Here is a 27,695-nt window from a genome sequence, read left to right as displayed (position 1 = left end):
CACTATGAGAAAGTCATCACCTGAGAAAGTCCCCTCACGTGCCTTCCCAGCCAGTCCCTGCCCAACCCCAGAGGCAGCCGCTCCCTGGTGTTTATCTGGCCAGCCCTCAGCCAGCTTTGATGGACAGTGATATGGAAGGTTGGAAACACGCATGGGAACTGGGCAGAATTCCCGGGACAGGCCTTCTGTGGTGGGTCCATGTGACACTGTCAGCACTCACCTTCTCGCCCAGCCTTCAGTTTAGTCCTTTGAGGGCAGAGAAGGCAAGTATTATTACCCTCACTCTGCGCAGAGGGAAGGTGAAGGCAGAAGAGGTTCAGTGACATGTCTGGGGTCACACAGCTGGCTCACAGGGGACCAGGGTGAGGACTGAGGCTCCTGGCTCTGGTGTCTTCGCCCTTCGTCATGAGACGAGAACCCCAGGCCCGTTACGTACGGAATGGTCTTGCCATTTGAAACGTCATGTTTGCAAGTGAAAAATTAAAGCTCTCATTCTTTTTTAATTCTCACCCCAATCTGTAGTACATTTACATGTGGAATTGAATGAATGAGAATCAACCATCTGCTTCCAAAATATACAAAGGGAATAATTCCTGTCACTCATATTCCACAGAACCAAAAAGCTGTCAGTATCAGTAACTGACGTGCCGTATACGTGAAGATGGGAGGATGTCGTAGGCCGGGAGCGGGAGCAGGGGTGCATGTCTGCGGGGGCAGGGTGGCAGGGCCGGCGTCAGGGCCCCTCGTGAATAGTGAGTAACGTCTCGTCCATTTGAGCACTGTCTTCATTTACGCCCTGAGTTGAGCTCCTTTAAACGTATCCTAAGTGTCTACTCTGTGCAGTGTCCACGTGGAATTAAACGCTCCCCGCCCGGGTCCCGTAGCGCCTTGTTGTACTGCTGGTGGAGTTGCTTTATGTCTCAACAGTAAGAACAGCCGTGCTTCTTAGCACTGTCCATGTGCCGGCTGAGTGGTACTTCGGATAATTTTTTTCTCATTAAATAATCGTGACACCTGTACGAAGTCATTTTGGGGTATAGAGGTGGCCTGTTTATTTCACCGCTACATCCAGGTGCCCAAGAACTAGCCCTTGTCACGGAGGAGGTGCCAGTGAGCACAGCTAGTCCCCGCCACGCAAGGTTGTCACAAGATGCACGTGTTAACCCTGAACCCGGAAAGCTGTCAGGACCATTCTGAGCACAGGGGCACCTAAGTCACACTGGCTGTGAGAACGTGATTGCTCTTGGTGTGTCCTGTCCGCGGATGGTCTGCGGGCTCGGAGCCTGGGTGCGCGGGAGACCTGCCTGCGGCCCCCGCCCTCTCCTCCTCCCGTTCCTCCCACCTGTCAGGGGCCCTCCTGGGTCTCTTCTCGACGACTGTCAGGGTGAAATAACCAGTTTCCCTCGATTGCACAACACTAAACTCTAGCATTAAAATGATGACTATTATTTCTGAAACTGGATTCCACAGGGAAGGAGTTAGTGGCATGGGCTACACTGTTGATTTGTGTTTCTCTCATTATTCCTGACGCTTCTCGCCGTACAGGATTTTGACAAGCCCCTCTGGACATTCCGTTTGGTGGCACAGCAGTGAAGGGAGGAAACAGAGGCCACTTTTGAGGCATAAAGCTGGATTAAATCTCAACAACGCTCTTCAGCTTTGCGTCCGGCTGCAGCCGGAGGAAAGCCTGTGCCCCACGCCTTTCTCTGTGTGACTCCTTAGCGCTGTACACCTTGGTCATTTGGCATCAGAAGGTGGCTAAGTGCTCCCCGTGAGTGGGTTTGCCTGTGGTCTGAACGTGTCACCCTGCGGCCCCATAACTTAATCCAGAAATAAACGGCGCAGTTGGGAAGCCTTCTCAGCGCCCCTGCCACGTGCTCGGGGACAGTGGGGTGCCGGCCGCGGGGCTCTGAAGGCTGCCTAGTTGCTGGCCTTTTCTGAGGGTGGAGGCGTGGATGGGGGCAGTTTTCAGCCCTCCTGCTGAGAGTGTGCCGTCGGCTCCGCTCCCCTCTGCTCGGTGAGCCCTTCTCCCCCATCTCCTCTTCCTGTTGCTGGTTCCCTGGCAGTGCAGGTGGCAGCCTGGCCTCTTTTCAACAAGTGACGTGAGCAGATGGGTCATGGAGCCCAATGGGGCTGGCGCTCGGCCCCTGCTCCGTTAGTTGTCAGCTGTGTGACGGTCCTCCAGCTGTTGTCCCCAGGTGCATGGTCCCCGGGCCACTGAGGGATCAGTGCTGCAGCCTGGGCTCCCCCGACCCCACCCCCTCCCACGTGGTGATTCCGAATGAGCGGTGGTACCTCCTGGGCGCCCGGCACGGGGCCTGGCACGTGGCAGCTGATGAGAACCTGGGAAGCTCCCTCCCCTTCACGTGGGGGAATGAGCTGCTGCTTTTGCTCCCGCTCCCCGCTCTGGGGAGGGTCTGCTTCCGGGCCTCAGAGTGGTCGGGCCGACTCGGAAGCAGCAGACACACACCCCGCCCGAGGCAGGTGAGGGCTTTGCTCTGCGTTTCCTGGGCTGACCTCTCTTTGAGCAGTTCAGAAACCATCTTCGCTTTCTTGTTGCTTTCAGATTTTCCCTGGAGTGGTGAAGTTGAATGATTCCCTGGATGAGTGAGGGTGTTCTGGCGTTAAACCTGCTCATCACACAGGGAATGAGCCCAGAAGAGGCGAGACGCTTAGCAGCAGCCTAGGAGGCCGTGGCAGCTCTGACAGAGAGGAGCTCACTGGCTCCTTTGTCCCTAGTCGCCTGGGGAAACCTGTTCCCTGAGTCCTGTTCTCAGGACCTGAGGGGCTCGGGAACCAGCTGGCTGAAGGGCCCTGGAGGAGTTTCAGTCAGAGTTACCCTTACTCTTCTTACTTTTTTTGGCCTGGGCTCTTTACGAGTTGCTTATGTTATGCTATTTTTATATAACTTAAAAAAAATTACAGTAATACACGGCAAAATTTAAAAAATAAATCTTGTAGAAAAGCACTTTGTTACTCCTTAGCATTGTCAAGGCATGTGAGTGTCCTGAGGGAAAAAAGACCCAGTTTCTTCAGTCTCCCCTCAATGTTGGCACCAAGCTCCCCCTGCGTGTTTGGGCGAAGACGGATGTCGGGGAGCTGGGAGGAGGCTGCTGTGGCCACACCGGTTCAGTGGGGGAAGTGGGCTAGTAGGAACCCCCTGGGATCAGGCCATCCTCCATTTTAAACTTAGTTATTACGGTTCAGATGACCGTCTCTGGAATCAGACAAACTGGAGCTGGAGCCCTGGCCTTGCCGCTTACTGGCCGATGACTTGGACCACGTTACTGGCGTCTGTCTGTGTCCTCGAGACGGGGGGAGCACTGTGGCATTCTTCCGGGTGTTGGACATGCGCTCAGCCCTTCGTGCACGACGGGGCCTGGAAGCAGTAGCCCCTCCTGTAAGCGGTGGTCGCTGTCATCGATGCCACCTCCGTCGTGACCTGGAGCAGCGTCCGCTCTCTTCCCCTTTCTTCAGCACGTTTTGCACAGCTTTACTGCATCTGCTTCTCGGGCCGGCATTCAGGGAATCCACCCTCTAGCTGGCTGCCTACCTGTCTTCTTTCCTTTCTTTTCTGCACAAACACCTAGTCTCCTCCTTGTTTCAGACTCTGTGCTTTCGGGGCAGGACGACCGCCGTCCCTGTGCTGGGCGCCTGCGGGGCGTGCGGAAACTTCTCTCTGTCTCCGGTCTGCCGTTTTACCCCCATTTGCTCATGTGTTTGTCCTGTCACCAGCTCTGCATTCTTTGCTCAGCTCTTCAGCGAGCCTTCACTGTGCACCCTCTTCCTGCTGGCCATGGTGCTGGGCACCAGGGCCACCCAGGAGAGCTGGCTCCACACCCCTGCCCCCCGGGCGCAGGAGGTGCTCCCCTGGTGTCTGTCCTCCGGCCACCTTGGGACACGTGGTCATGTGTTCAGAACTCTGCCCGCTCAGATCCCAGCCGCCACTCACAGACCAGCCAAAGGCCAAGCTTTCCTGCTCCTTTAAGAGAACTAGCGATGCCACTCCTGCTGTGAAGGCCTTGCTTATTCTCCTCTACAGCGAGGTTCATTCACTCGGCTTCCTCTTGTTCAGCAGTCCTTTTTCTGTCCCTTATCTGTCTCAGTCACCACGCCAGGCACATGAATAATACATGAAGTCTATCCTGGAGGAGCCCACAATTTTGAGTGGGAGTCAGGCATGTTCACTGGATTGAGTTGAAGTCTGACCGCACATCCGGTATTATTTCTGCTGCCTTTGAGTAACCGCAGTGAATGGATCTACCCGTGTCCCTCCTAGGGGGACATTCAGGAGTGACTAGAGCTCATTCAGCTCCAGATCCCTCGGCCACGTGGTTGTAGCGGCTTCTCTGTGCAAGGCAGCATTTGATACAGGTCTGGGGGCACTCCGGAGAAGTTCACAAAACAAGTTCATCTGAGACCAACTGACGTGACTTGTAATCAGTCGTGCGAGATTCGATGTGTTCACTCAGTGGGAGCACAGATGAGTGGGGAACAAATGTGCGAGAAGGGAGGGCAGGGGAAGTCAGGGTGTCTGGCCGGGAGTTCGGGGACTTCTGAGTTTCAAGTTCCCGGTTAGCTGTTTGGGGTTGGTGGCATTTCTTGCTGACAGCGTGTAAGTGTCAGGCATTCTGATGTCGCCTCCACAGGGCTCCCTGGGCCCCAAGAAGCCAAACACCCAGCAGTGCCCACGCCAAAGATAAAACAAGGGAAAAAATACACCTTTCAGACCTGAAATACAGCACTATTTCACAGGCTTGTTTTTGGGCTTAAACAAGCACACATATTCAGGGCAGGTGGTACAGCACAGAGTATGGCCTCAGGCAGCTTCCCCGCAATGGGGATGGTAGTGGGACCTATTGAGAGAGTCAGCGTGTGGATTCAGTGAGACAGCACCGGCGACACAGGACAAGGTCTCAGCATCGAGCCTGCCCCAGGGAAGCCCTCCGCAGAGATCCACTGTCGGGCGGTGGTGCTTTAAGTAACAGCACGTAGCGCACAATAAACGTGCATTTGTTCCCCTTCCCTCCTTGGGATTGTGTTAGGTAGGTGCCCCCCACAGCCCAGCTGAAATCACAGTTGACGGTATTTCTTTAATTTCGCATCTGTTATCAACCCCTGCTCGTGATCTCTGAGACACAGCCGGCCTTGGGTGTCCTGTGGCCAACTTTGGGAGCCCCGAGGACATCTCAGAGTTCACTGGAGCAGAGTTCATCTCTCAGAAACACTCTGAGAAGTGAGAAGTTGGCCAAATAGCTGAGAATCATGCTGTAATTAGGGTTTTTATTGTTCTCCCTGCACGACTCACACATTCCTGGCAGGCTAGACTAAGAGCTGAAAGAATGAGTTCTTTTGTACAAACCTGGGGCCTCGACAGGCTCACTTCTGAGTTCAGGCCTCTGGGACAGGGAGTCAAGTCTTACTTATTCGCCACCCAGACGTGGGCAGTTCATTCTTTCAGCAGTTATGGAACCTGTTCTGTAGGTAACGTGTATGTCGTAACTTTTCAGAAATGTTTAGGTTGAGAAGAACGGCCTCTGTCATCTCTAGGCTGCTGGGGGCTTCTTCTGTGCTCCCCTGCTTGCTTCTTCCTCCAGGCAGAGAATCCTCCCCGAGGCCCTTGCCCCTTGTGGGTGGGGCCACGTCTTCCTTATCTCCTCCAGGACTCAGCCCTGCGCCTGCTGCGAGGGTACTGAGTGGCTGTGCCGTGATGCTCCTTGAGTGAGTGACCCGGGCAGCAGACTGTGAAAAGCAGGTGTTAACGTAGTTGACGGAGGGCCTCTGTGTCAACCATGTAAGCAGTTTCTGTGTGCCCCGGGTGGTGGTTGTCCTTGTCATTGGTTCGCATGTTTTTTCCTACCCTGCAGTGGGCACCGTGAAAAGCAGCTGTGCTGGCTCAGGTTCCCATCCGCTGTCTCGGGTGGGCAGGCCTGGGCACCCTCAGTCTGCGCCGGGACTCTTCATGGGCCCGATTCCCGGCCTTCCCTCCCCACGGCCTTGAGGGCGGCGGCGGCAGTGAACCTGGACACTGGACTGAGTGGATAGCGTGTGCGTGAGAGTGTAACATGCACTTATTGCAGAAAACTCAAAAAATGCAAACAGTTGAAATCACCTGTGACCCCACTACTCAGATACAACCACTGTTAACATGTAGGTGTGTTTTCTTCTTTTGTTCCACGTGAACCTTTTAATGCGGTTGAAATTATATTGTGCATTCAACTGGGTATTCTACTTTCCACGTCACTTTTTCCCACCAGTTCTAATCTGCAGTCTGAAATGATGTCTGGGAATCCATGTTTCTGTCCCACATCGTCTGCTTGCTGAGTGTCTCCCGAGGGCCAGGGGTCTGGGCTTCCAGCAGGCAGGGGCCAAGTGGTTGCCTGCCCTGGCCGCACGTTGCCTGGTGTCTCTTTTCCCCTTCCATCCTGAATTAATTTATGGGACTGAAAAATAAAGACAAAGGATGTGTTAACCTGGTTAACACCTGTTTATAGACTGTGAGTGACCGGGTCATTGAGAGGATCTTGGTTGCAGCAATGCTTGGGGAAGGAAGGCAGTAACTGCCTTGAAGTTTCAGCTTTAGTCTTGATGCTGCTTTTGAGACATGACTGTTTAATCTGTAAAACAGCCACATGATGTCGGAGTTGTCGCCCCCATTTTATACACCGTGGCATAAAGGAATCATCGCTCCCCATCCTGCTCCAGGGAGTCAGAGACAGAAAGGCACCACACCCAAGGCGCTCTGGTGCTGGAGGGCAAGATCTTTTAGAGACAGGAGAACTGAGGAAGCTCCCTCCACGGGCCCTTTCTGATTGTGTTCCTGTCTCCTGAGGAGGGCCTCTCCCATTGAATACGCACCTCCCACTAAACGTGGATCCATTTCTCTTTAAGGTGATGGAACGTAGAAAGCACTTGTGGGAACCTTGGCTGAGTTCTGACCCCGTTCAGGAGAGCGGGGAGCGCACTGCGCCCAACACGGAGACGAGCCCGCTCGGTGCTCGTAGGCACGGGCGACGGCCTCGCAAGCAGCCGCACTCCTGGACTTTTTGGTACTTGGATCGGTCCTATTTTAAGTGATTTGCATCTTTCCTTGCTTTTGAGAGTGCGTCTGAGTTTTCTAGGGGGTTACTGAGCCTCCTGCTGCCTCAGTTGCGTCATCGTCTCCATTCTTACTGTCCTTGCAGAAAAATTGTACGGTGACTTCTTGAGCTGGAAACTTGAAGAAACCCTTGCCCAGTTTCCTCTGCAACCTGGAAAGGTGGCCACTTTCACCGTCAGCATCAAGGTGAAGCTGGATTTCTCCTGCCAGGAGAACCTCCTCCAAGACCTCGGCGACGGTAAGCTCCTGCCCGGTTTTAATTAGCACGTGGCGGTCCCCAGACGCACGGGCGCCGTCAGCGCTCCTCGGTGCCTGCTGTTCTCTGTTTGTAACGTGCTTGTCATTCATTAACCAGAGCAGCTGGAGACTTCTCCTGGGCACTTGGTTAACGAGTGAGTTACTGCGTATGTGGAAGGTAATGAAAGTACGTTTTAGCTGAAAGATTGTTTCATTCGCACTCTTACTGTTTTGTGCTCATTTGCCGGGAGGTCACCCTGAGTTAGCAGAATGTAGGAATCACTGCATTTTTCAGGTGTAAATACTGTGACCACTGGGACATCTAATTAGCTGTGATTATAAAGTTCTCCTTCAAAGTCAGGTGATTTCTGTAAGGAGATGGCGTCTGGAGAGAACGGGAATTTATTTTTGCGGCAGCGTTAGGCCCAGCTGCTCAGGGGTAAGACTTCATAGACTAACGATGTCAGATTATGAAGCGTGCACTCCTGCTCTCACTGGGAGGCATCGTGGGGGTGCTAGTTCACTCAGGCTGCCGAAAGAGGATTCCACAGACAGCGGGGGGACCGTACGAATGTGTTTCCTCACAGTTCTGGAGGTTGGAAGTCCGAGCCCAAGGTGCCAGCGTGGCCGGGTTCTGGAGAGGGCCTCTTCTTGGCTTGCGGACGGCTGCCTTCTCATGGTGCCCTCATGTGCCAGAGACACCACGAGCCCTCGCATGTCTTCCCCTCTAATAAGGACCCCAGCTGTCAGACTAAGGCCCCACCTCCTCGTGCGCCTCTGTCTCCAGATACAGTCACGTTGGAGGTTGAGGCTTCAACACGTGAATTTGGGAGTCCACAGACATTTGGTCGAAGGGTATTATTTGGGACGGTCAGAAGATTCCGTTACGAGAACTTAGTAACTGTGTCACTTGGACTTCTCTGTGCCTAAATCTTCTAATTTATAAGACGATAACAGTAGCCATCTCTAGGGATGTGAAGGTTTGCACCCCACCGGGAACACGGTGGGTGTAACGAGTGTTAGCTGTTGTACTTCCCCCCCGCCCCCCGCCTCACGGGTTTATGGCGTCACAGGACATTTAGCCACCTCTCGTTATGAGACGGAAAGCAGGGACTGGGTCAGAATGGCAGGTCCTGGCAGGCTGTGGAAGACCTGAAACTCCAGAGAAGCAGCTCGGACTTTACTGGAGGATACGGGAGGGTTGCTGAAAGTTTTTTGAAAAAGGTTGATGTGACGGAGACTGTTGGGGGAAGGTGAGTGGGTGGATTGGCGGGGGAGCCTGAGATTCACCTGGTGCGCAGCTGACAGGTGTGCTGGTTCAAGGGCGGGCCTCGAAGGTCTTAAGCGGGAGAGGAAGGAGAGTCAGAAGGCCGGCGTCTTCACCGGGGCGCGTCCTCCCCGCGGCCTGTCGCTGGCAGCCTCCGTGTATTTGCAGGACAGAATTTAGTAGCTGGTCCAGCGTTTGGTGAGCTGTTGGAATTCTATGCTGTTCCCCATGGAGAAATGCACTTCTTCTTGCCTGAAATGTCTCTTGTTTATTAAGCTAAAGGCAAACTCTGCCTCCGGGAAGTTGGAATCAGTTCAGCTCCTTGTCTAGAGTTAGAGATGCGTGTTAAAAAAAAGCCGTGTTTGCACTTGGCATTTCATTAAATTCTCCTTCACAAGTTAATGACAGCACACACTTCGCCTTGTCACTGGGGCCAGGAGTTGGTTTTATGTGAGAGCTGTCGCTGTGGCCTCTCCCGCGCTCCCTCTCGTGACCCGCCCCTCGCCCCGGTCGCGGGGCTCTGAAGCTGGAGCGCCGCTGAGTGTCCTCGTCCTGGCCTGCTGCTCTCCTCGGATGGAGACCGTATTTTGGAAGACTCAGTCTTACATTTTAAAGAACAGTGACTTCTCTTGAATTACCTGGAAATCAAAGGTGGTTGGAATCTTAATGCTGGAAGATTTCACCTTTCTTTACAATTCCTAGTTGCCTGAGGCTTTCATGGATGTATGGGATTTTTAAGGCCAGGGGTTTTCTTGAACCCCGGTTTTTTCTGAGGCTGGTGTGTACGGAGGAGGGAGAGAGGAAACATGCCCCGCGAGCTCTGTGCCCGGGCTGTTCTCTAGGCGCTGCCAGTTCTCTCGGCCCCAAGAGGGGCTCGGACAGCGGCCCTGGTGTCCGGGCTCTGTGCCCACCTGTCTGTGGCCCCAGCTCCCAGCGGCTGTAATTGTCTGCATTTCTGGTCTTTCTCACCACACGTCTCCCGTCCTGAGGGCCGGGCCAGGGTCCTGTGGGTCTTTTAGCTCCAGCTCCAGCTCCAGCCTGGAGGTCAGCGCCCCCTCCACAGCTTGCTTTCCCTTCCTGCTCATGGGCAGCTCTTAGTTGGTTCTGTTTGCTGGCTTTCCTTTTCCTCCTGAGAGTACAGACCAGAATGGCTCAGGGCTCCATCCAAGAGCCTCTGTTTTCCAAGTTTCCTCTCTCATGAGGCTTTCTTATCTGCTCCGATGGATTCAATGACCATCTCCCCCACCCCACCCTGGCCAGACCTCTTCTCTGCACACCTGGTCTGCATATTTGCCTGTGCGCCCCGAAGGCGCTGGGTTCTGGGGGAGGTGGGCAGGTGACGCTGGGGGGACGTTTACTTGGCGGCTGCCGTTGCCCTTCCCCAGTGGTGGGGGTCTCCGTCTGTGCTCTTCCCCGTGAGGGAGAAGGCTTGGGCGAGGGCAGAGGTGGTGCAGTGGCTCTGGCCCCTCCCACTCAGCACCAGGAAGCATTCTCAGAATTTTTGTGTAACGAGTCCACACTTGTGCCCCTTACCGCACGACAGGTCAGTTAAGTTGAGAGACAGAGTGTTGGGGCAAGAAAAAGTGACTCGACTTGGAAAGCCAGCAAAGTGAGAACATGGTCGGCTAACGTCCTAAAGAACTGTCTTAATTTGGGGTAGAAGTCAAGCTTCGCTTGTGCCAGGCAGTGGGGAAGTGGGGGGCCTGCTCAGCTCGTGGACAGTCTTCTGATGAGTTGGGGGTGAGATTTCGGGGTCAACATCATCAGCCTCTGGCTTCAGCCTGCCTGGGGTCTACCTGCTGGGGGGCAACATGCAGTTTACTTCTTCCCCCCGGTGGGGGTTTCAGCCTCTGCCAGAAGCCTCAAGGACATGGCTCAGAATGTTACCTATAGCCCTCAGGGAGGAACTGAAGGGCCTTGACTGTCACACGGCTAAAAAATTTTGTCTTGCTTGACTTTTCCTTTGTTGCTGCATTTTCTCACTTCTCTGATTAAATTTGCTTTTGGAAGTTGGGAAAGGCCTAGTAGACTAAAACTTCAGACAAAAATTTTCAACAAACAAGAAGTGGGGCACATGTCGGAATTGGGGGGTGTCTGTCCCTGGAAAGGCCCGGCAGGACCCTGCTTGGTTACACTTTTCCTGGTGGGAAAGCCTGCGTGGCGCTGACCGCGGCCCCCCAGAGCCTTCCCGCTCCTGCCGTCCACACCCGGCCTTTAGCGCTTCATTAGCAGCGTCTAGCTGAACCTTTCCACTGGCTTTCAGGGCTTCCCCAGAGCCCACTTGGGCACGTTCGCCAAGGTCCTCCCCTCCGTAGGTCCCTGTCCACAGATTCCAGGTCAGTTTCCCTGTGACGTCAGTTCTCTGATCAGTTAATTTCCAGTCTGTCCAGCTTTTTTCTTATCTTAACGCTTTTTTTTTTTTCGGCTCTCTGCACCTCTGAGCTGAAATCAGAGGCCCCCATCCTGTATGTTAAACCAGGCCTCCGTCACTTTCGGATTGTGCTGGCCGTTTGTCAGACGATACACTCCTTTTGTTTTGTGTTCAGTGGCTCATGTGCTTCTGTTCTGAAGGAGAAGGCTAATGATGCAGACAGCCCGCCCACCGTTACACTTAGCCTGCATCACCCACCCACCGTCTGACTCACAGGTCGTACTTTCACAGCACGATGGCTTGGCCAAGGGAAAGGTCGGGCTGCTTCTGCTTCCCGGAGCTCTCGGGAGAGCCTCCGAGCGGGACCAAAAGCCGAGTTCTTGCCCCTGACATCTGTCTAATCACCTGCGGAGGTGCGCCGAGCCCCAGGCCCTGTTAGCCTGTAGATGGGACAGTTGACTCAGTTCTGATTGAAATTCAGGTTGGAAAATAACTTCCTAAGCCCCCGAGAGCGAGTACAGATTCAAGTGTTAGTCATGCCTCAGCAACAGGTGAGCCTGCCGCAGGCAGCCAGAGCCGGGTCTCCTGGACCGTCAATCTCAGCGTTCCCATTACTGCCTTTCCAGCCAGGCTGGTGGTGAGTCCCTGGGAAGGAAATTAGGTGGGTGTTCGGTAGAGGTGATCCGAGAGTTTTTTCCCCTCAGAGGGGAAGAGGAAGGGACCCTTCTCTGGGTCCCTGCAGGTTGGTATAGTGTCAGCTCGCTCTCTCGATGGCAGCAGGTGCTGTCAGTTCCTTTTACTGAGACCTCCGGCCCTTTCTCCACGTCCAGCAGCAGTGCTCTGCTTCAGGCCCTCATCATTTCTCACCTGGACCATTTCTCACTGGCCTCCCAGCAGCTCATCTGCCCCCTCCTCTCTGTCTTCCCCATTTTCCCTGCGGTCCTCCTTCCAGAGCAGAGTCTTCTGTGCCCCTCTGTGGCTGGACATCTTCCGGGGCTTTCCATTGCCCTCGGATAAAGTCCAGAGCGTGACTCCCCCTGCTGTTCCCCCTCGCTGCCTTTGTGTTGGGGGAACACGTGCGCTGAGTTACGTGCAGTGCTGACTAGCCGGGCGCCCTTAGGCTTGCTGCCTGGGTACAGCCTCTGCGCGCTGGCACCGCCTCGGGTCTTCAGCAGCTCTGCCCGGCTCCACCCTAGGTCTAGTGAGCTCACAGGCCTGGGGTGTGACCTGGTGGCAGGGTGTCTCAGTGTCCCCGGTAATTCTTAGAAGCAGCGAAGTTTGAGAATCATTGGCAAATTATCTTTCTTCTTGAAAAAACTAACACATGCTCCCAGTCTCAGGTTGCCTTCAGGCAGGCTCACCTGCTGCTTGTTCTCTGTCTCCTCTGGAGGGTTTTGGCCCGGGAGGGGGAGGCAAGCCTCCCCTCTAGGTGACTGTTCAGGAGCTTTTTGGATATTTTCTGTCCTTCGATTACAAATTTCAGAATAGGTTTGTCAAGTTCCTCCTGGTAGCCTCTTAGATTATTGAGTGGATGGCACTGAGCCTGTGGGGCAGTTTAGGGAAGATTGGCGTTTTTATGGTACTTAGTCTTCCGAACTATGAATCATATCTCTTCGTTCATTTGTCATTTTTAATGTCTTTCAATAACATTACCTAACTTTTTTGAGTCTTAACAATATTATGCTAGATTTATTCCTAGATGTTTTTATTATAAATGGTGTCTGAGTCCTTTTCGATGGAGGAGTAACTTACATGCAGTAGTGAGCACAAAAGTTGTGTACAGCTTGATGGATTGTTATTTTTATGTTTGTATCCACCACCCAGACACGGATAATCTCCAGAAACTTCACGGGTTCTCTCATCTTCTCCCTGTGGGTGAGTCTGCATCAGGGTAACTGTAAACGTGGCGTCTATCGTAGATGCGCTTGCCTGTTCCCGACTTTGTCATACAGAAGAAAGAAATACAGCTACCCTCTTGGTGTCCGTTAGTCCTGAGTCAGTGTGTGTGCCCCTTCCCCGCTTGGCATTATGTGTGAGATTCATGCACACTGCTGTGTGTTGCATTTGTTTGTCCCTTTTCACTGCGTGAAACTACCACAGCTATCCAGTCTACTCGTGACGGGCATTTAGGTTGTTTCTGGGTTTCGGCTATCATGAATAGTAAACATTCTTAGACAGGTGTCTGGTGGACAGCAGCCAACGTTTTTGTTGGGTGCACGCCGGAAGTTGCCTCACTGGGTGATGGGTCCTGCGTGTGTCTGGCATTAATAGATCTCCAGTCACCCAGACTTTCAGCCTGCTTGTTCTGACTGGCACACACCGTCTGCATGTGAGTTCTCTGCTGCTCCAGATCCTCGCCCCTGATTGGCATGGTCAGTCTTTTCAATTGAGCTTTTCTGGTCCATGTGTAACGGTATCACAGTGTGGTTTTGTTTTGCTTTTCCCAGATAACTAATGATGTTGCCCAGTTAAAATGTTTTCTTTTTCTTTTTTTTTATTTAAAAGACACCTCACAAGTGTGTGGATCCAAGCCGTAACGGTGGGCAGCCTCATTAGTTACGTGTTCTGCAGCTTTGTTGTGACAGCTGTCACAGAACATTGTGTAAATTTAAGGGGTACATTGTGTTGATTAGATACGCTTGTACATTACAAAAAGATTATCACCATAGCTTAGGTAATACCACTGTCACCTCTCTTAGTTATGGTTTCTTTTTGTGGTGAGAACATTTAAGGTCTACTTTCTTAGCAACAGTCAGGTGTATAATACGGTATCAGTGCTGTGCTTCAGAGTGCCAGACCTTACTCGTCTTCTAACTGAAAGTTTTAACCTTTTGACCAACATCTGTCTCCTTATTTTGCCTGCCTCTCAGCCTCTGGTACCACCATTCTCTGTTTCTGCAAGTTTGGCTTTTTCAGATTCCACATATAAATGATACCATATAGTATTTGTCTTTCTCTGACTTTTTTCATTTAGCTTATCCATCCACCCATGTTGTTGAAAATGGCAGGATTTCCTTCTTTCTCAGGGAATAATATTCCATTGTGTGTGTTGTATCTTCTGTATCCATTCATCTGTAGATGTATACTTAGGTTGTTTCCTTTTTGGCTGTTGGGAATAAAGCCTCAGTAAACATGGGAGTGCAGAGATCTCTTTGAGAGCCTGTTTTGATTTCCTCTGGATATGTACTCAAAAATGGATTGCTGGATCTGTACAGTGGTTCTGTTTTTCATTTTTTGAGGAACTTCCACATAGTTTTCCATTGTGGCTCGCCCATTTACTTTTCCCATCAACAGTGCACAAGAGTTTCCTTTCTCCACATCCTTGCCACACTTGTTATTTCTTGTCTTTTTGAGAATAGTTTTTCTAACAAATGTGAGGTGATATCTCTATGGTTTTGATTTGCATTTTACTGGTGATTGGTGATTATGAGCATCTTTTCATGTGCTGGTTGGTCATTTAGATGTCTTCTCTGGAAATAAAATTGAGGTCGTCTGCCCATTTCTAAATCAGATTTTTTTTTGTTACTGAGTTGTAGGAGTTCTTTATATATTTTGATATTAATCCCTTATCAAATAGATGATTTGCAAATATTTTCAAAGTTTCAAATATTTGCAAAGTTTGACTTTTCATCTTGTTGGCTGTTTCTTAGGCTGTGGAGAAGCATTTTAGTTTGAAGCCGTCCCACTTGTTGGTTTTTGCTTTTGTTGCTTGTACTTTTGGTGTCATATCCAGAAAATTATTGTCGAGACCAGTGTTAAGGAGATGATCTCCTATGTTTTCTTCTAGGAGCTTCACGGTTTCAGGTCTTACATTTATTTAAGTCTTTAATCTATTTCAAGTTAAATTTTGTGAACGGTTTATGATAGGGGTCCAGTTTTACATTTCTTCATATGATTATCCAGTTTTCTCACCACAATTTATTTAAGAGGCTGCCTTTCTCCATTGAGTATTCTTGGCTCTCTTGTCAAATATTAGTTGACCATATATGCCAGAGTGTGTTTTGGGGTTCTCTGTTCTTTTCCATGTATGTGTGTGTCTGTTTTTCTGCTCTTTTGATAACTGTACTGTTTTGATTACCATAGATTTGTAGTATAATTTGAAATCAGAGTGTGATACCTTGAGCTTTATTCCTTATCAGGATTGCTTTGGCTGTTGGGGTCTTTTGTGGCTCCATGTGAATGTTTGAATTGCCTTTTCTATTGAAAAATGCCATTGGAATTTTGATAGGTAATGCATTGAATCTATGTCGATGGCTTTGAGTAATAGGGACATTTTAACAGTATTCCTATGATCCATAACCTATAATGAAAAAGAACATGAAAAGGAATATATGCATGAATATGTATGACTGAAACATTATGCTGCACACCAGAAATTGACACAACATTGTAAACTGACTATATACTTCAGTTAAAAAAATTCAGAAAAATTCTCACGATCCATGAACACAGGACATCTCTCCATTTGTCTACAACTTCTTTAATCGGGGTCTTAAAGTTTTTAGTGTTCAGATCTTTCGTTTCCTTCGTTAAATTTATTCCCAAGTATTGTTTTTGATGCTGTTGTAAATGGGATAACTTTCTTTATCACTCTTCCAGATGTTTCGTTGTGAGTGTGTGGTAGAGCAGCTGACTTCTGCGTGTTCGTTACACTTGCTGATTAGCTCTAACAGCTGCTGTTGTTGTTGTTGTTGAATCTTCAGGATCTGTCCAGACAAGATCATGTCCTCTTCAGGTAATTTCCCTTCTTCCTTTCTGACGTGGGTGCCTTCTGTGTCTTCCTCCTGCCTGACTGCCCCGCCGAGGACTTCACTGCCCTGCTGTGTGTGCGTGGTGAGAGTGGGCACGCTTGTCGTGTTCCTGATCTTGGAGGAAAACCTTTCAACCTTCCACCAGTTGAATGTGATGCTAGCACTGTGCTTGTCCTGCGTGGCCTTTGTTATGCTGAGGTATGTTCCTTCGCCACCCAGTTAGTGGAGGGCTTTCATCAGGAAAAGATTTTGAGTTTCATGAAATGCTTTTTCTGCATCTATTGAGATGACCATATTTCATCCTTCGTGCTGTTGATACGGTGCATCACATCTACTGACTTGTGTGTGTTGGACCATCCTTGCATCCCAGGGATAAATCCCACTTGATCATGGTGTGTGATCTTTTTAATGTGTTGTTGAATTCAATGTGCTAATATTTTGTTGAGGATTTTTACATCTGTGTTTGTTTTTTTTTTTCCATGTTGGACTGAATGAGGTAGATTTATTGCCATTCCATTGAAACTGAGCAGATGAGATTTTGGGGAGAATTTTTTTTAAACATTTGTTTTATTGAATTATAGTCATTTTACAGTGTTGTGTCAAATTCCAGTGTAGAGCAGTTTTTCAGTTATACATGAACATACAAATATTCATTATCACATTTTTTTCTCTGTGAGCTACGTTTTACATCTGTGTTTATCAGGTTTATTGGTCTGTGGTTTCTTTTCTTGTAGTGTCCTTGTCTGGCTTTAGTTTTGGGGTAATGCTAGTCTTGGAAAATGGGCTTGGTGTGTTCCCTTCTCAGTTTTTGGAAGACTTTGACAAGGATTGGCATTAATTCTTTTAAGACTTCTAGTTACCTGTTTCAGTCTGGGTTTTGAGCTGAGTTTTGCATGTACATATTAGGTACTCGTAAGTGTTTGTTGAATGGGAATGGCCATTATAGAATATTTTAAGTTTTGCCATACCGTTTTACGTTATGGCAGTAACTAATATTCTGTTCTAATCAGGAAACAAGACTTAAACCATTTCTTCTTTCTGGGTTTTTATAAAGCAGTGTATAGTTCAGTAAAGTAAGCTGTTATGGTGTGTATTTTTCTCTCTCCCCTTCACAGATATTTCTGGAATATCTGTTTTGTTCCATGTACAGGCGTACGTTGGAGATACTCCGGGTTAAGACAACCACAGGAAAGCAGATGTTGAGCTAGAGCAAGTCACGTGAAGCTTTTGGCTTCCCAGTGCACGTGAAAGTTAGGTTTCCACTATGCTGTGGTCTGTTAAGTATATAGTAGCGTGATCTTAAACAGTATGCGTGCCTCAACTAAAAAGTGGATTATCACTAAAAAAAAAAGCCAAAATAACTGTAATAGTAACATCAAAGGTCCCAGATCACCATAATAAATATAATAATGAAAACGTCTGAAATATTGCCAGAATTACTGAAATGTGGGACAAAAATGTAAAATGAACAAATACCGTTGGAAAAATGGTGCTGACAGATTTGCTTGACAGAGGGTTGCTACAAACCTTAAATTTGTAAAAAGTGCAGTATTTGTCAAGGGCAGTAGAGCAAAGTGCAGTGAGACGAGTGGTGTCTGGACTGCACTGCCCCCGGCATTGTCCTGAGGAGTGAAGTGAGGGGCAGTCCCTGCCCTCAGGGAGCCCAGTGCCCAGTGCCGGGCTGTCCGCAGGCCCCTTGGTGACAGAGAGGAGGCTGAACCGTGAGCCGTGGGGCCTGGATCACTTGTGGTGTGGATGGCACATCTGAATGGTGAAATAGTATTTGATTTTAATTGCTTTAAAATTTAAAGGCCCACCATCCAGCAGCCACTATACTAGACCACACAAGACTAGTGCGAGAGAAGGCCGTTTCACGGAGAAGTGGAAAGCCGCGCCTTTGCTGAGTGCCAGGTGGGAGAGGTGCGGGCACTGTGACCATGCCTCCGGGAGCAACGATCTGAGGGATGGGGGAAGGCTTTTCTCTGGAGGTGATGATTGAGGTCAAGTTTGCAGAATGAGCAGGGCCTAAGAGGATGAAAGAGGGTGAGATGGAGAAAATAGTTTCTCATGCATGTGAAAATCCTGTGGCAGAAAGCAAGTTCTAGAACTTAATTTTTGGAAAGTGTGTGGTTGTGTGTGTGTATGAGTGAGAGAGAGAGAGAGTCTTCCGGTTGACTCCATGAGAAGTTCTGCCCCGTTAGCATTAACAACTAATTTGTTGGGGAAAAAAGGTTTCGAGGGACGATGCTGGGGTGAACTTCTTTTGATAATTTCTAAAATTAATGTTCGGACTTAGAACTGTCAGCCTTGGATTTCTGTGATCTGGCTGGCTGTTTAATAATGAAGCAGTAATGACTTCCCCTGTCTTTCAGGGATGCGCAGTGCTTGAGGGCCGCTGTGAGGCGTGCTCCGGCATTCCGATTGTACTTTTGATTTGCTTCTAAAAGGAGAGCAGGCACATGTCTATTTGGCGGGGACCGCCACTCTCCCTTTGTTATCTTGTGGAAAAGGCGTTCTCCTTCCAATTTCAAACTGGCAATACTCTGCTTTTGTTTTCCTGATTTTATCCTAAAATAACATATGCTAATTGAGCTATTTCTGTGGCTTTCTTTGGAGAATTAATGTTCATTTATTTGTGTTTCTCTTCAAGTAGAAATGGAGTAACACATGTAAACAAGATAGAAAAGATGTAAGACCCAGAGTGGGTGCGTGAGAGGAGCGCTGATGAGCACGGCTAGGACCAGTCCTGTTGATCAGTGACTCATCGTCTCTCCTGAGGTCAAGCGAGAGGTCAGCAGGGTCAGGGCTGGGCCTCCACATCCAGTGCTCCTGTAAGCAAATTGCTTCTGGGCAAACCAAGAGGACACATCTGAGCTTTGAGCACCTGTCCTCATGTCTCTTAATCCTTGGACACTTCCTCCAGCAACTGCTCCCTGGTCATCCTCCAGTTGACCCCAAGCTCCTGGCCAAGAAGTTATCTAACTCCTGGTTGGCCAAGTCTAGTAACAAGGAATTCACTCCTCATCCAAGCAATCCATTCTGGCATCCTGATTCTACAAAGAAGTGATTTATGAGTGGTTTGGGACAATAATTCTTGGATTTGGAAGCCTGGGAATAACCCTTTCTGTCAAACACCAGAGAGATGGCTGTGTACGTGTTCCTGGGGAAGTCATCACTCGTCGTTCCCTCTTCTTCATCAGGTGCCCTAGATGCAGGCGTGCAGCTGGAGTCACACGCTGCATGGTTTCCGGGACTCTGTGCACCCCTGTCTGGGAGTGATGGCCCTGGAGGTTCGCCCTCGGCCCCCCATGTGCTGGGCTGAGCCCAAGGGTGTGAGGCATTTCTTTCTAAACAGTAGCTGGGAGATGATGTGGGATCACATGTTGACCCAGTGCACGTTCCCCCTGCGTACCAGGTGCTGTGACAAACTGCAGACACAGACTTCGACAATGCACAGTTCCCTCCCCGACATGCTCACGGTCTAGTTAGTGGAGGCGTTAGTGCCAGGACCAGAGTCAGTGCTGATTGCAGGGCCCCGTCTTCATCAGGAGCCCCGACGTCGCCAACGGCTGGAACGTCTTCACTTCCTTCACAGATTCCCAAAGAAGGCGGCGCTTGTGTTTGGCCTCTTATTTCAGGGCTCCGTCTTTGGTGGTCACTGAGGTTCCTGTTTTCGCTGCATGTCACTTGCTTCTGTTTAATCTCCTTTTTGTCTTCACACTTACGACAGGGAGAAAACTCAGTCGTGTCCCGATGCTAACAGGAACACTGAATAGTTTAAAAGTCACTGGCGAGGACCCAAGAAGAGAGGGCCGTGGAATGAAGGTGCTGCCCAGGGAGGCGCCGGAGGTCCAGGCCCGGTGTCGGCACACACCCGGCCAGCCCCTGTGTGTGCTGCTGGGTCTCGGCCACCCTGCCCTGCTTGTGGGCATCTCCCAAGAGCAGAGCTGAGCAGTTGAGATGGAGACCTATGACTGTGAAAGACTAAAACGTTTACTCTCTGATCTTTACAGAGAGTTTCATGACTGTGGTCTGGAACGTGGACTCGGGCTGGAGGAGAAAGATAAGGACTAAGGGAGTCTGTGGGTGGAGGAAAAATGTCTTCAGAGAGATCAGAGCAGTGTCGGGGGAGCGCTGGAGGGAGCGAGCGTTGGCATTGATGAACGAGGCACACAGAGCACGTGTGAGACTGGGGTAGCCTGGTGGGAACCACCTGGAACACTCCATGTGCTCAGGAGGCAGGTAGCCATGTGCATGGAGGTTCCTAAGGTCGGCGAGAGCAGAGGCCCTAAGTGTGGTCCCCTTGCTGGACAGGCAGCACCCAGTGGAGGGGGACCGGTGGGGAAGCAAGGCTGCCCGTGGGGACGAGGACTGTTCCCATTTGAATAGTACATGACGGCCGCTGTTTCTACATGAACCATTTTTCCATCCTGAGCATGTCCCAGAGTTTCTGAATGAATGAACACACTGCTTTCTCTGTGGAAACTGAGGATGAGCACTGCCTCATTTCTGAGCCAAATGCTTCTGCTGCGTGGTTTTCCTGAGGATATTTCATGATAACCAGATGGGCTTTTTTGGCACCCGTGGATTTTATGAATAATTGAAAAAGCATCTTCAAAACTTACTCTACCTGGAGCAGCATACTCGGACAAACTCCCACTGGGAGATCACTGTCTCTTTTTGCCTTTGTAAACATACTTTATTCTAGTTTAGTTACGTATACCTGTCACTTGAGAGAAAAAAGTATATTCAGCCTTAAGCATCAGTGTCTCTTTTGAAAGTGCCCCAAAATGGACACCTTCTTGGAGGAGCCGCCCGCCTGCAGATGGGTGCCGAGCTGTGTGAGAGCCCTTACGGTACAGGACCCGCGTGCTGCGCTGCAGGACGGCCTGGGCGGGGAGCTTCTGTGCAGCTCACGTCGGGGCTGAAATGTGCTGTTTGTCCCAGTCCAGCTGGGTCGTCCAAATTAGACCGTCCTGACTTGGAGTTCCGGCTGTGTTTCTGGTGAACTACCAAGTCAGCTTCTTGGAACCTCTGCTTCCTCGGCTGTGAAACAGGCACGCCCACCTCGCGGGGTGTCTGCAGTCGGTGGGTGGCAGGTGCCCGGGGCCGCGCCTGGTGCACAGCTGGACTTGGCCGCCAGCCCTTCCAGGCCATCCCTGTCCTCCAGCTGTGCTTCTTTCCACCACGCAGAGCCCTCTCCGAGCCGTCCTTTCTCCCCGTTGTCACCGTGGTGTGATACAGCTGAGTTGGAGAGAGAAGTACTCTTTTAGCATATGAGATTGTATTTCTGAATTGCCCACAGAGATGCTCTTAATAGAATGGAGCGCTATAAGCAGTAACTATGAAATTCTCCCTGGAAGCGCAGTTTGATTCACGACGATCTGCCAGACTCGCACCGTTCTCGGGCCTGGCAAATCTGCCCAGCTCGGCGGCCTTCCTCCGCGGCTGCCTTCATCTGCCTGCAACTTTTTTGGTCCTGTCTTCCTATTAATTGTCATCCCAATCTGTTCTCTGTTCTATTTGTGATCGCCTGTGTTGGCAGGAGAATTGGCCGAAATGGTTGAACAGAATTTCCTCTTCTCCACTCGCCCGGCGGGGGAGCGGCTGTGTCCCTGCTCCAGCCTGCCTCACACTGCCCCGGCGCTGCCGCCCCCTGCTTCTCTCCAGCCTTGTCCTCACGGGGCCATGGGCTCATCTTCCCACCTTCCAGAGGCTGGCTTCTGCCTCTCGACTGGGCTGGTGGCCTTCTTTCTGTCTCCATTCAAATTTGTGCGTCACTTGTCTTTTCCATCCTTGATTGAATTAGAGGGCAGAGTTCTTAATAAAGAAGCTGTGGAGTAGCTTTTTCAGTGTTGTTTTTTTTTTTTCCCTTTTTTTCCCAGAGCTTGAAGATGACAGGCTTCTGAGGTCTCTGTAGTTTTGGAGTCTTTGTCAGAAGATGCAGTTTCTAGCCTTTGTTGCCAAGTGCCCACACTCTAGATGCTTCCAGTTCCAAGACGTTACAGATTTGCACTTTCCATCGATTCCCTTGAGTTGGTTCCCATTTGAGTGTCAAGAAAACTGAGGTTACAGGGTTGTGTGACTTGCTCAGTCTCTTGATGTGGTGGGAAGGATGGCGGCAGGGAGGCCCCAGATCTGTACCTATACCAGACGATTCGAGGGAAGGTCCACCCCACCCTGCCCTCCCCTCCCTCCCTGCCAAAGATCAAATCTCAGGAAGACTGTACGTGACCCTTCTGGTGCTGCATGTCCGTGTCCATCACTGCGGACAGGACGTTTCTGTCTCTTACCCCAATCCCACCAGAGCCGCCTGGCGGGGGAAGGAGCTGCTCAGCAGGGTGGAGGGGAGGATCCGGCAGACGGGTCAGTGGTTCATGACGTCCTCCCTCTGTGGCGCAGCGCCTCTGGCCCGCCTGCAGACGTGAAGAATTGAGCATTGTTACAAGTGGAAAACGGGATGGTTATTTCCAAGGCAGAAGAAGAATCGCAGTCCTCTGGGAGCCAGCAGCATTTGTGTAATTTGCTAATGATGGAAACTTTCCCTCGGAAAGAGCGAAGTGCCCCAGGCCGTGTACAGGACAGGAATGGCACTTCAAATCCACTGGGCACTGCCCTCACTCAGCAGGGCGTGGCCTGGGGCGCACTGACAGGCCCCACCTGACCTAGCTTCCAGAGGAGCGTGCTGAAGAGCGCGGAGTTGGTTTTGGTAACGTCTGTGTTCCTAGGACTCGTTCCCATTGCAGCAGGCGCTGTGCTGTAGTGGGGAGGGTCTATAGGTGATGCCCAGGTGCTGGGAGAACGAGGAGAGGGAGGGAAAAGCTCACTCAAGCCCAACAGATTCAGACTGAGTTCCGCAGATGGGCGTCGGCACGGAGATACACGAGGAGATTTCAGTTACCTGTGAATGAGTTGATTATTGAATGTGACCCTGGGATGATGGGATTTTTGTTGACCATGGTGTGTAAACTACCAAATCTGACCCTGTAATTCACTCATTTACTCAATGTTTACTGTGGGTTTACGATTGGCCGGAGCCTGTGCCAGCCACTGTGGGGGTTACAGGTGAGGTCGACAGGGACTCCGTCTTCGAGGAGCTCAGTCATGCACGGAATCCAGGGCACTCGTGTAAGTGGCAATAATAATGATAATAGGAATAGTAATAGCTCTTTTTGTTGAGTGTTTGCCAGGTCCCAGGCATCGTGACACACACTTCGTACGCTCTGGCCCATCTGAGTCCCCTCCATGGCCCTGCCTCGCAGCCTGTTCCCTGGGTACAGGGCTGCCTGTAGTGAGCACGGGTCTCAGTGTAGACCAGCTGCTGGGACTCAGAGGAAGGCGTCCTTGCAGCCAGGGCGGCGGGGGAGGCTTGGTGAAGAGGACGCGTCTGAACTGAGACAAAGAACTAGGAGGATTAGGATGCACAAAAATGGCCGTCAGAGATGTGCGGAGGAGAGGACACAGGACAGAAGAGGGGGTGACAGGGCGTTTGTTTTGGCAGAAGAATTGCCTGAATCTGGCTGCAGGTCCTGACCTGATTCAAGGCTGGGCTCGGCTTTTTTTTTGGGAGGCTGTCCCTCACTTAGTGTGTCGTCCTTTGGGCCCCACCCAAAGCTTCCGGGGCTTACCATCCACTGTCCTTGGGGACACAGAATGTCACTGTTCCCCCCACCCCGGGCCCTGTGAGTGTGAAAGGCTCTGCTCAGATTCTCAGCCTCCTGTCAGTTCTTGAGGCCCCTCTGGGGGAGTTCAAGACGGGCTCCTGTCCCCGTGTCGCCTTCTGCCAGGCTGGGCTCCGTACTTGCTCCTAGCCTTGGTGGCTTTCCGGTTCCTCGGAGAGACTGTGGAACGGCTCTGTCTGTGCTCTCTGGTCGTCTGCAAGTGGCTGGGCTGGTCTGAATTGTCCATCTGCTGTTACCAGAAGTCAGGGCCCCTGAAGTCCTTTTTGTGCCTGTTGACTGTGAGCTGCTTGTGGGCCTGCTGGGGGTTTGCACTTACCTGTTTGCCTGATGGATGATACGCTGGCACCTGGCTTACCTGTAACTGAGTCTTCGTGTTGCTCTCTGCTGCTCTGTTGACTTCCTGTTGGGATTCCGAGGGATTCAAAAACTGTTCTGTAGCCACCAGCTGGAATTGTATTTGGGTTTGCTTTTTCTTTGCTTAATGCAGGTCATTTAAAAATTAACTTTTCATGGTGATGTTTCTTCAGATGTTTCTTCAGAATTGGTGGGCACCTCCATCTCATTTAGAAGTGGCTCTGGTTCATCACCAAGTCAGTTTCTTTGGGTGCGAAAGATACCTGCACTGTTGTCAGCAGTTTTTGTGGTCTGAGGGTGAGAGTTGGTGCATTTTTCTTCAAACTTATGCAGCCGTTGTGCTGTGCAGAGAGCCCTTGAGTAACGGGTGTCCTGGGAGCAGGTGATCTGATGTCCATTTCCTGGGCTGACCGCTTGGGGGCGGCGGTTGGTGAACCAGAGAGCATAGGGGAGGGAGCAGCTGGGAGGCCCCGGCGCTAATCTGGAGGGAGAGGATGGAGACCCAGATCAGGGTGGTGGCTGTGAAAGCTGCTTCTGGGAACACTGAGAGCTGGCAGGATTTCCAGTTGGATTGGGTGTGGGCGTGAGGTAAAGAAAGGACTCCAGGACGAGTCCCGGATTAAATGGATAGGTAACCTCACCAAGAAGAAAAAAGATCAGGGGACATCACGCTCTCCCGCCGCCCTGGCTGTGGGTGCCCCACAGAGGTTTAAACGTGCTCCTGTGTCAGAGAAGAGGCTTCTTGAAATTGGGAGAGGAGGTGGCTTTCAGACTCAGTTGAAGTGACACGGAGCAGCTGCCGCACGGACGAGGGAGCTGCTCGCGCCGAGGCCCGGAGGTAAAGGTGGGTTGTTGCCGTCCGGGCACGCAGCAGCCGGGGCGGCGCGGGCACGACAGGACGCGGTAGCTGTGTCTGCAGACAGGTGGTCGGCACCTGCCCTCCCTCAGAAGTGCTCCGTTCTCCACTCTTGTCGCCTGTGGCAGGTGTGACTGTCCGTTCGTGGGGATTCATCAGGCAGTTGTGATTAACAGGAGACGGAATAGTGAGGACACACGGGAGTGCTGCCCCGGTTGCTGTTGACACTCGAATAAAACCGCCAACGTTAAAAAAAAACCCAGCTGACTTCCGACTTCGTTCTCGCCTTGCAGATGGCATCAGCGTGAGCGGCTTTCCGCTGTGCAGCCCCTTTCGGCAGGTGGTTCGGCCTCGAGTGGATGGCAAAGCGGCGAGCGCGGCTGAGAGCAGCCGGCCCGGGGACCCGAGCCACGTGAAGGTGAGTCGGCCCCACGCGGGGCGGCCTGGCGCTCTTGGTTTCAGCCCAGCCTTTTCGGAGACAAAGTTTTGAGTATTTTTCAGAAAGGAAAGGAAGTGTGTATTTCGTAGCCGACTTGTGTTTGTGGGAAGCTGGTTTCTCAGCATCTCCCCTTCTGCACAGGCTCGGGAAGCGGCTGGAGAGAAGCCGTGTGTGTTGGCGCTGCTGACTTGTGTCCTGAAGGGTTGGGAAGTCGTGGGTAGAGTCTGTTTTGGCTTTCTGTCCCTCCACCCCCCGACCCGTTTTGTGTTGACACGAGGGGTCAGACGTGGTGGCTCTGCCCTGTGCTTTTGTGCCTCTGTGCGCTTGAGCCCCTGCCCGGCTGGTTGGAGAAAGCCTTCCCTCGGAGGGGCTCCTGACCTCAGCAGGGCCGAGGTTTTCCTCCAGGTGGGCTTCAGGCCCCTTTCTGGCCCACCTGCACGGGGACTGAGTCCAGGCACCCTCCAGGCTGGCGGGATTGGTACTGCTATAGGAGTCGGCCACTGAAACGTGGTTCAGACTGGAGGGGTCACTCAGGAGTCATTGACTGACAGCTGCTGTGTGTTGAGTAGCAGACCAGGTGATGGGGATGCATTAGACAGCTCTTGACTTGAAGGAACTCATGGGCTGCTGGGAAGGACGGACATAAACAAAACAGGAAAAATGCTTAGACGAGAGGTAATCCCGTTGCTGTGGCTGCACAGAGACAAGTGCCCTCTCTGTCCAGGGAAGCCAGGAAGACCTGTTGGGGGGAGTGGTACTTGAATGGAGTATTGAGGGAGGAACGTACTGGAGATGGCCAGCAAGCCAGGGTGAGAGGGTACTCCCCCATGGGGAGGAGCATGTGCAAAGGCCCTGGGGTGGGGGTGGTGCACTGTGGGTCTGGTGTCCTGGAGCTGGAGGGAGACTGTGGCCAGGCTGGCCTCTCTAGCTGCATTCAGGGCCCTTCTGGACTTTGCACCTGGCAGATCTGTCTGTCCCAGACTTCCCCTCTGCGCGTCAGCCACACCGAACTTGTGCTGCTTTCCTCAGGCGGTCTGGGGACCCTTGTCCATGAGTTTCTTATCAAGAAAACAAGAAGGGAAAGAGCTAACACTTCCAGGGGTGCCCTGCAGGCAGACAGGCACCGTGCAGGTGCTCTGCATCCATCACTTGGCCCCATCTTTGCACACACCCCATGGAGGTGGGGGAGCTGAGGCTGAGGGCCAGGGTGGCTCGCCCAAGTTCATGGGGTAGCAGGCATGGATGGAGGCTGTGAACCATGCTCCTTCTCTCACCTTATGTGAGTTCAGCCCTATGTAGGACAGGATCCCATGTGGGTGACGGACGCTGGGTGCTGCACCATCGGCAGCAGGCAGGGAGGTGCGGGAGCCTGTGTGCCTGGGATGGAGCCTCCGGTTTGGCTGAGGTCAGGCGGAGGTGGATGTGGTGCTCCCGTACCTGCGAAATGTCACAGTTCTTCCCAGTCGTTCAGATACGTCCTCGTGGCTCAGGTGAACTTCTGAGCGCTGGTGGGACTGGTGTCAGAGTGGCTTAGATGGCTTCTGGTGCTGTCGCGTGGGGGCCTCCTGGCTCTACACAGTCCTTCCCCCAAGACCAGGAGCAGTTTTAACTGGAAACGTGCTAAACCTGTAAAATCATCACTGAGGAATGGCGTAGCCATGGAAACAAGTAATTCAGTGAAAGCAGCCTCTAGGGAGCCCCTCAGGAAGTGGGGAAAGATGACAAGTGTTTCTTCAGGTTTCCTGGAAAGATTCCTTCCCCCGCTCGGCGAGCCCCAGGTCTATCCATGTTGATGACTGTCTTTTCCACACACCTTAAAGAACCTTCCAGGATGGAAAAAAGATTGTGTGAAGTGGATGCACACTTGAAATAATATTCCTGTAAGCCAGCCTCTGCAGCACGGCCTCTCTGATGCTCAGTCTCTCCATCTGTGAAATGGAGCAGAGGATTGTCAGGGAGTTTAAGCTGTGCCTCTGAGCAGGATGGTGCAGAGACGCAGCCCAGCTGTTCACATCAGGTGCTCTGTTGGAGTCACGGCTCGGGTGCTGATGGCCAGTAGCACCTTCAGCAAGCAGTTCACCCCAGAGAAGAGCTCCCGTGCTTGGTGTCTCCGGCCCCGGCTTGGTATGCACAGGGTGGATGTTACGTGTAGCTCTTACAGTGACAAGTCATGCTAAGGGGTACAATCATGGATCAGTCATGGTCCCTGCTCTGCGGAGTCTGCCACCTGGCAAGGAAGACAGAAAATGACAGAATTGCTAGGAGAGTGTGAAGCCGTGTTTTATGGGAGGGCAGGTCTGGGATGGTGTGGGAGCATCAGGTGGAGAGACACACCTGGGGCTGCGGGATGCTTCCTGCAAGATGTTGGAGCTGCTGTCGGGAGCTGCAGAGAGGTTGGCCTGGTCAGAGGATGTGGGGCATTCATGAGGGAAGAGAGAATGAGTAACAGTAGGTAGCTGCAAGAAGTTTCTTCCCATTTTCATATGAATTTTAGAATCCATTTGTCGATCTCTAAAAGAAACCTGCTAGACTTTTGATTGGAATTGCATTTGCTCTATAGATGAATTTGGAGAGAGCCAGCATTTTAATAGCATTTAGTCTGTTGACCTATGAACACAGAGCATTTCTCCATTCATTTA

The 27,695-nt window shown here is 51.4% G+C and overlaps 1 protein-coding gene across 10 annotated transcripts in view; it reads left to right on the top strand.

Moving 5' to 3' along the window:
• TRAPPC9 (trafficking protein particle complex subunit 9) overlaps positions 1–27,695 on the top strand; it is a 433,756-nt gene that overhangs the window by 131,616 nt on the left and 274,445 nt on the right. For all 10 annotated transcript variants that reach the window (XM_072949773.1, XM_072949771.1, XM_072949768.1 and 7 more), the window contains 2 exons: positions 7,185–7,337; positions 24,911–25,035. In XM_072949773.1, the coding sequence (XP_072805874.1) occupies positions 7,185–7,337; positions 24,911–25,035 (278 nt within the window). The remainder of the gene's footprint in view (positions 1–7,184; positions 7,338–24,910; positions 25,036–27,695) is intronic.

The sequence above is a fragment of the Vicugna pacos genome, chromosome 25 (genome assembly GCF_048564905.1).
Source record: "Vicugna pacos chromosome 25, VicPac4, whole genome shotgun sequence".
NCBI classification, from domain to species: Eukaryota; Metazoa; Chordata; class Mammalia; order Artiodactyla; family Camelidae; genus Vicugna; species Vicugna pacos.
This window is presented reverse-complemented; position numbering and strand designations above follow the sequence as displayed.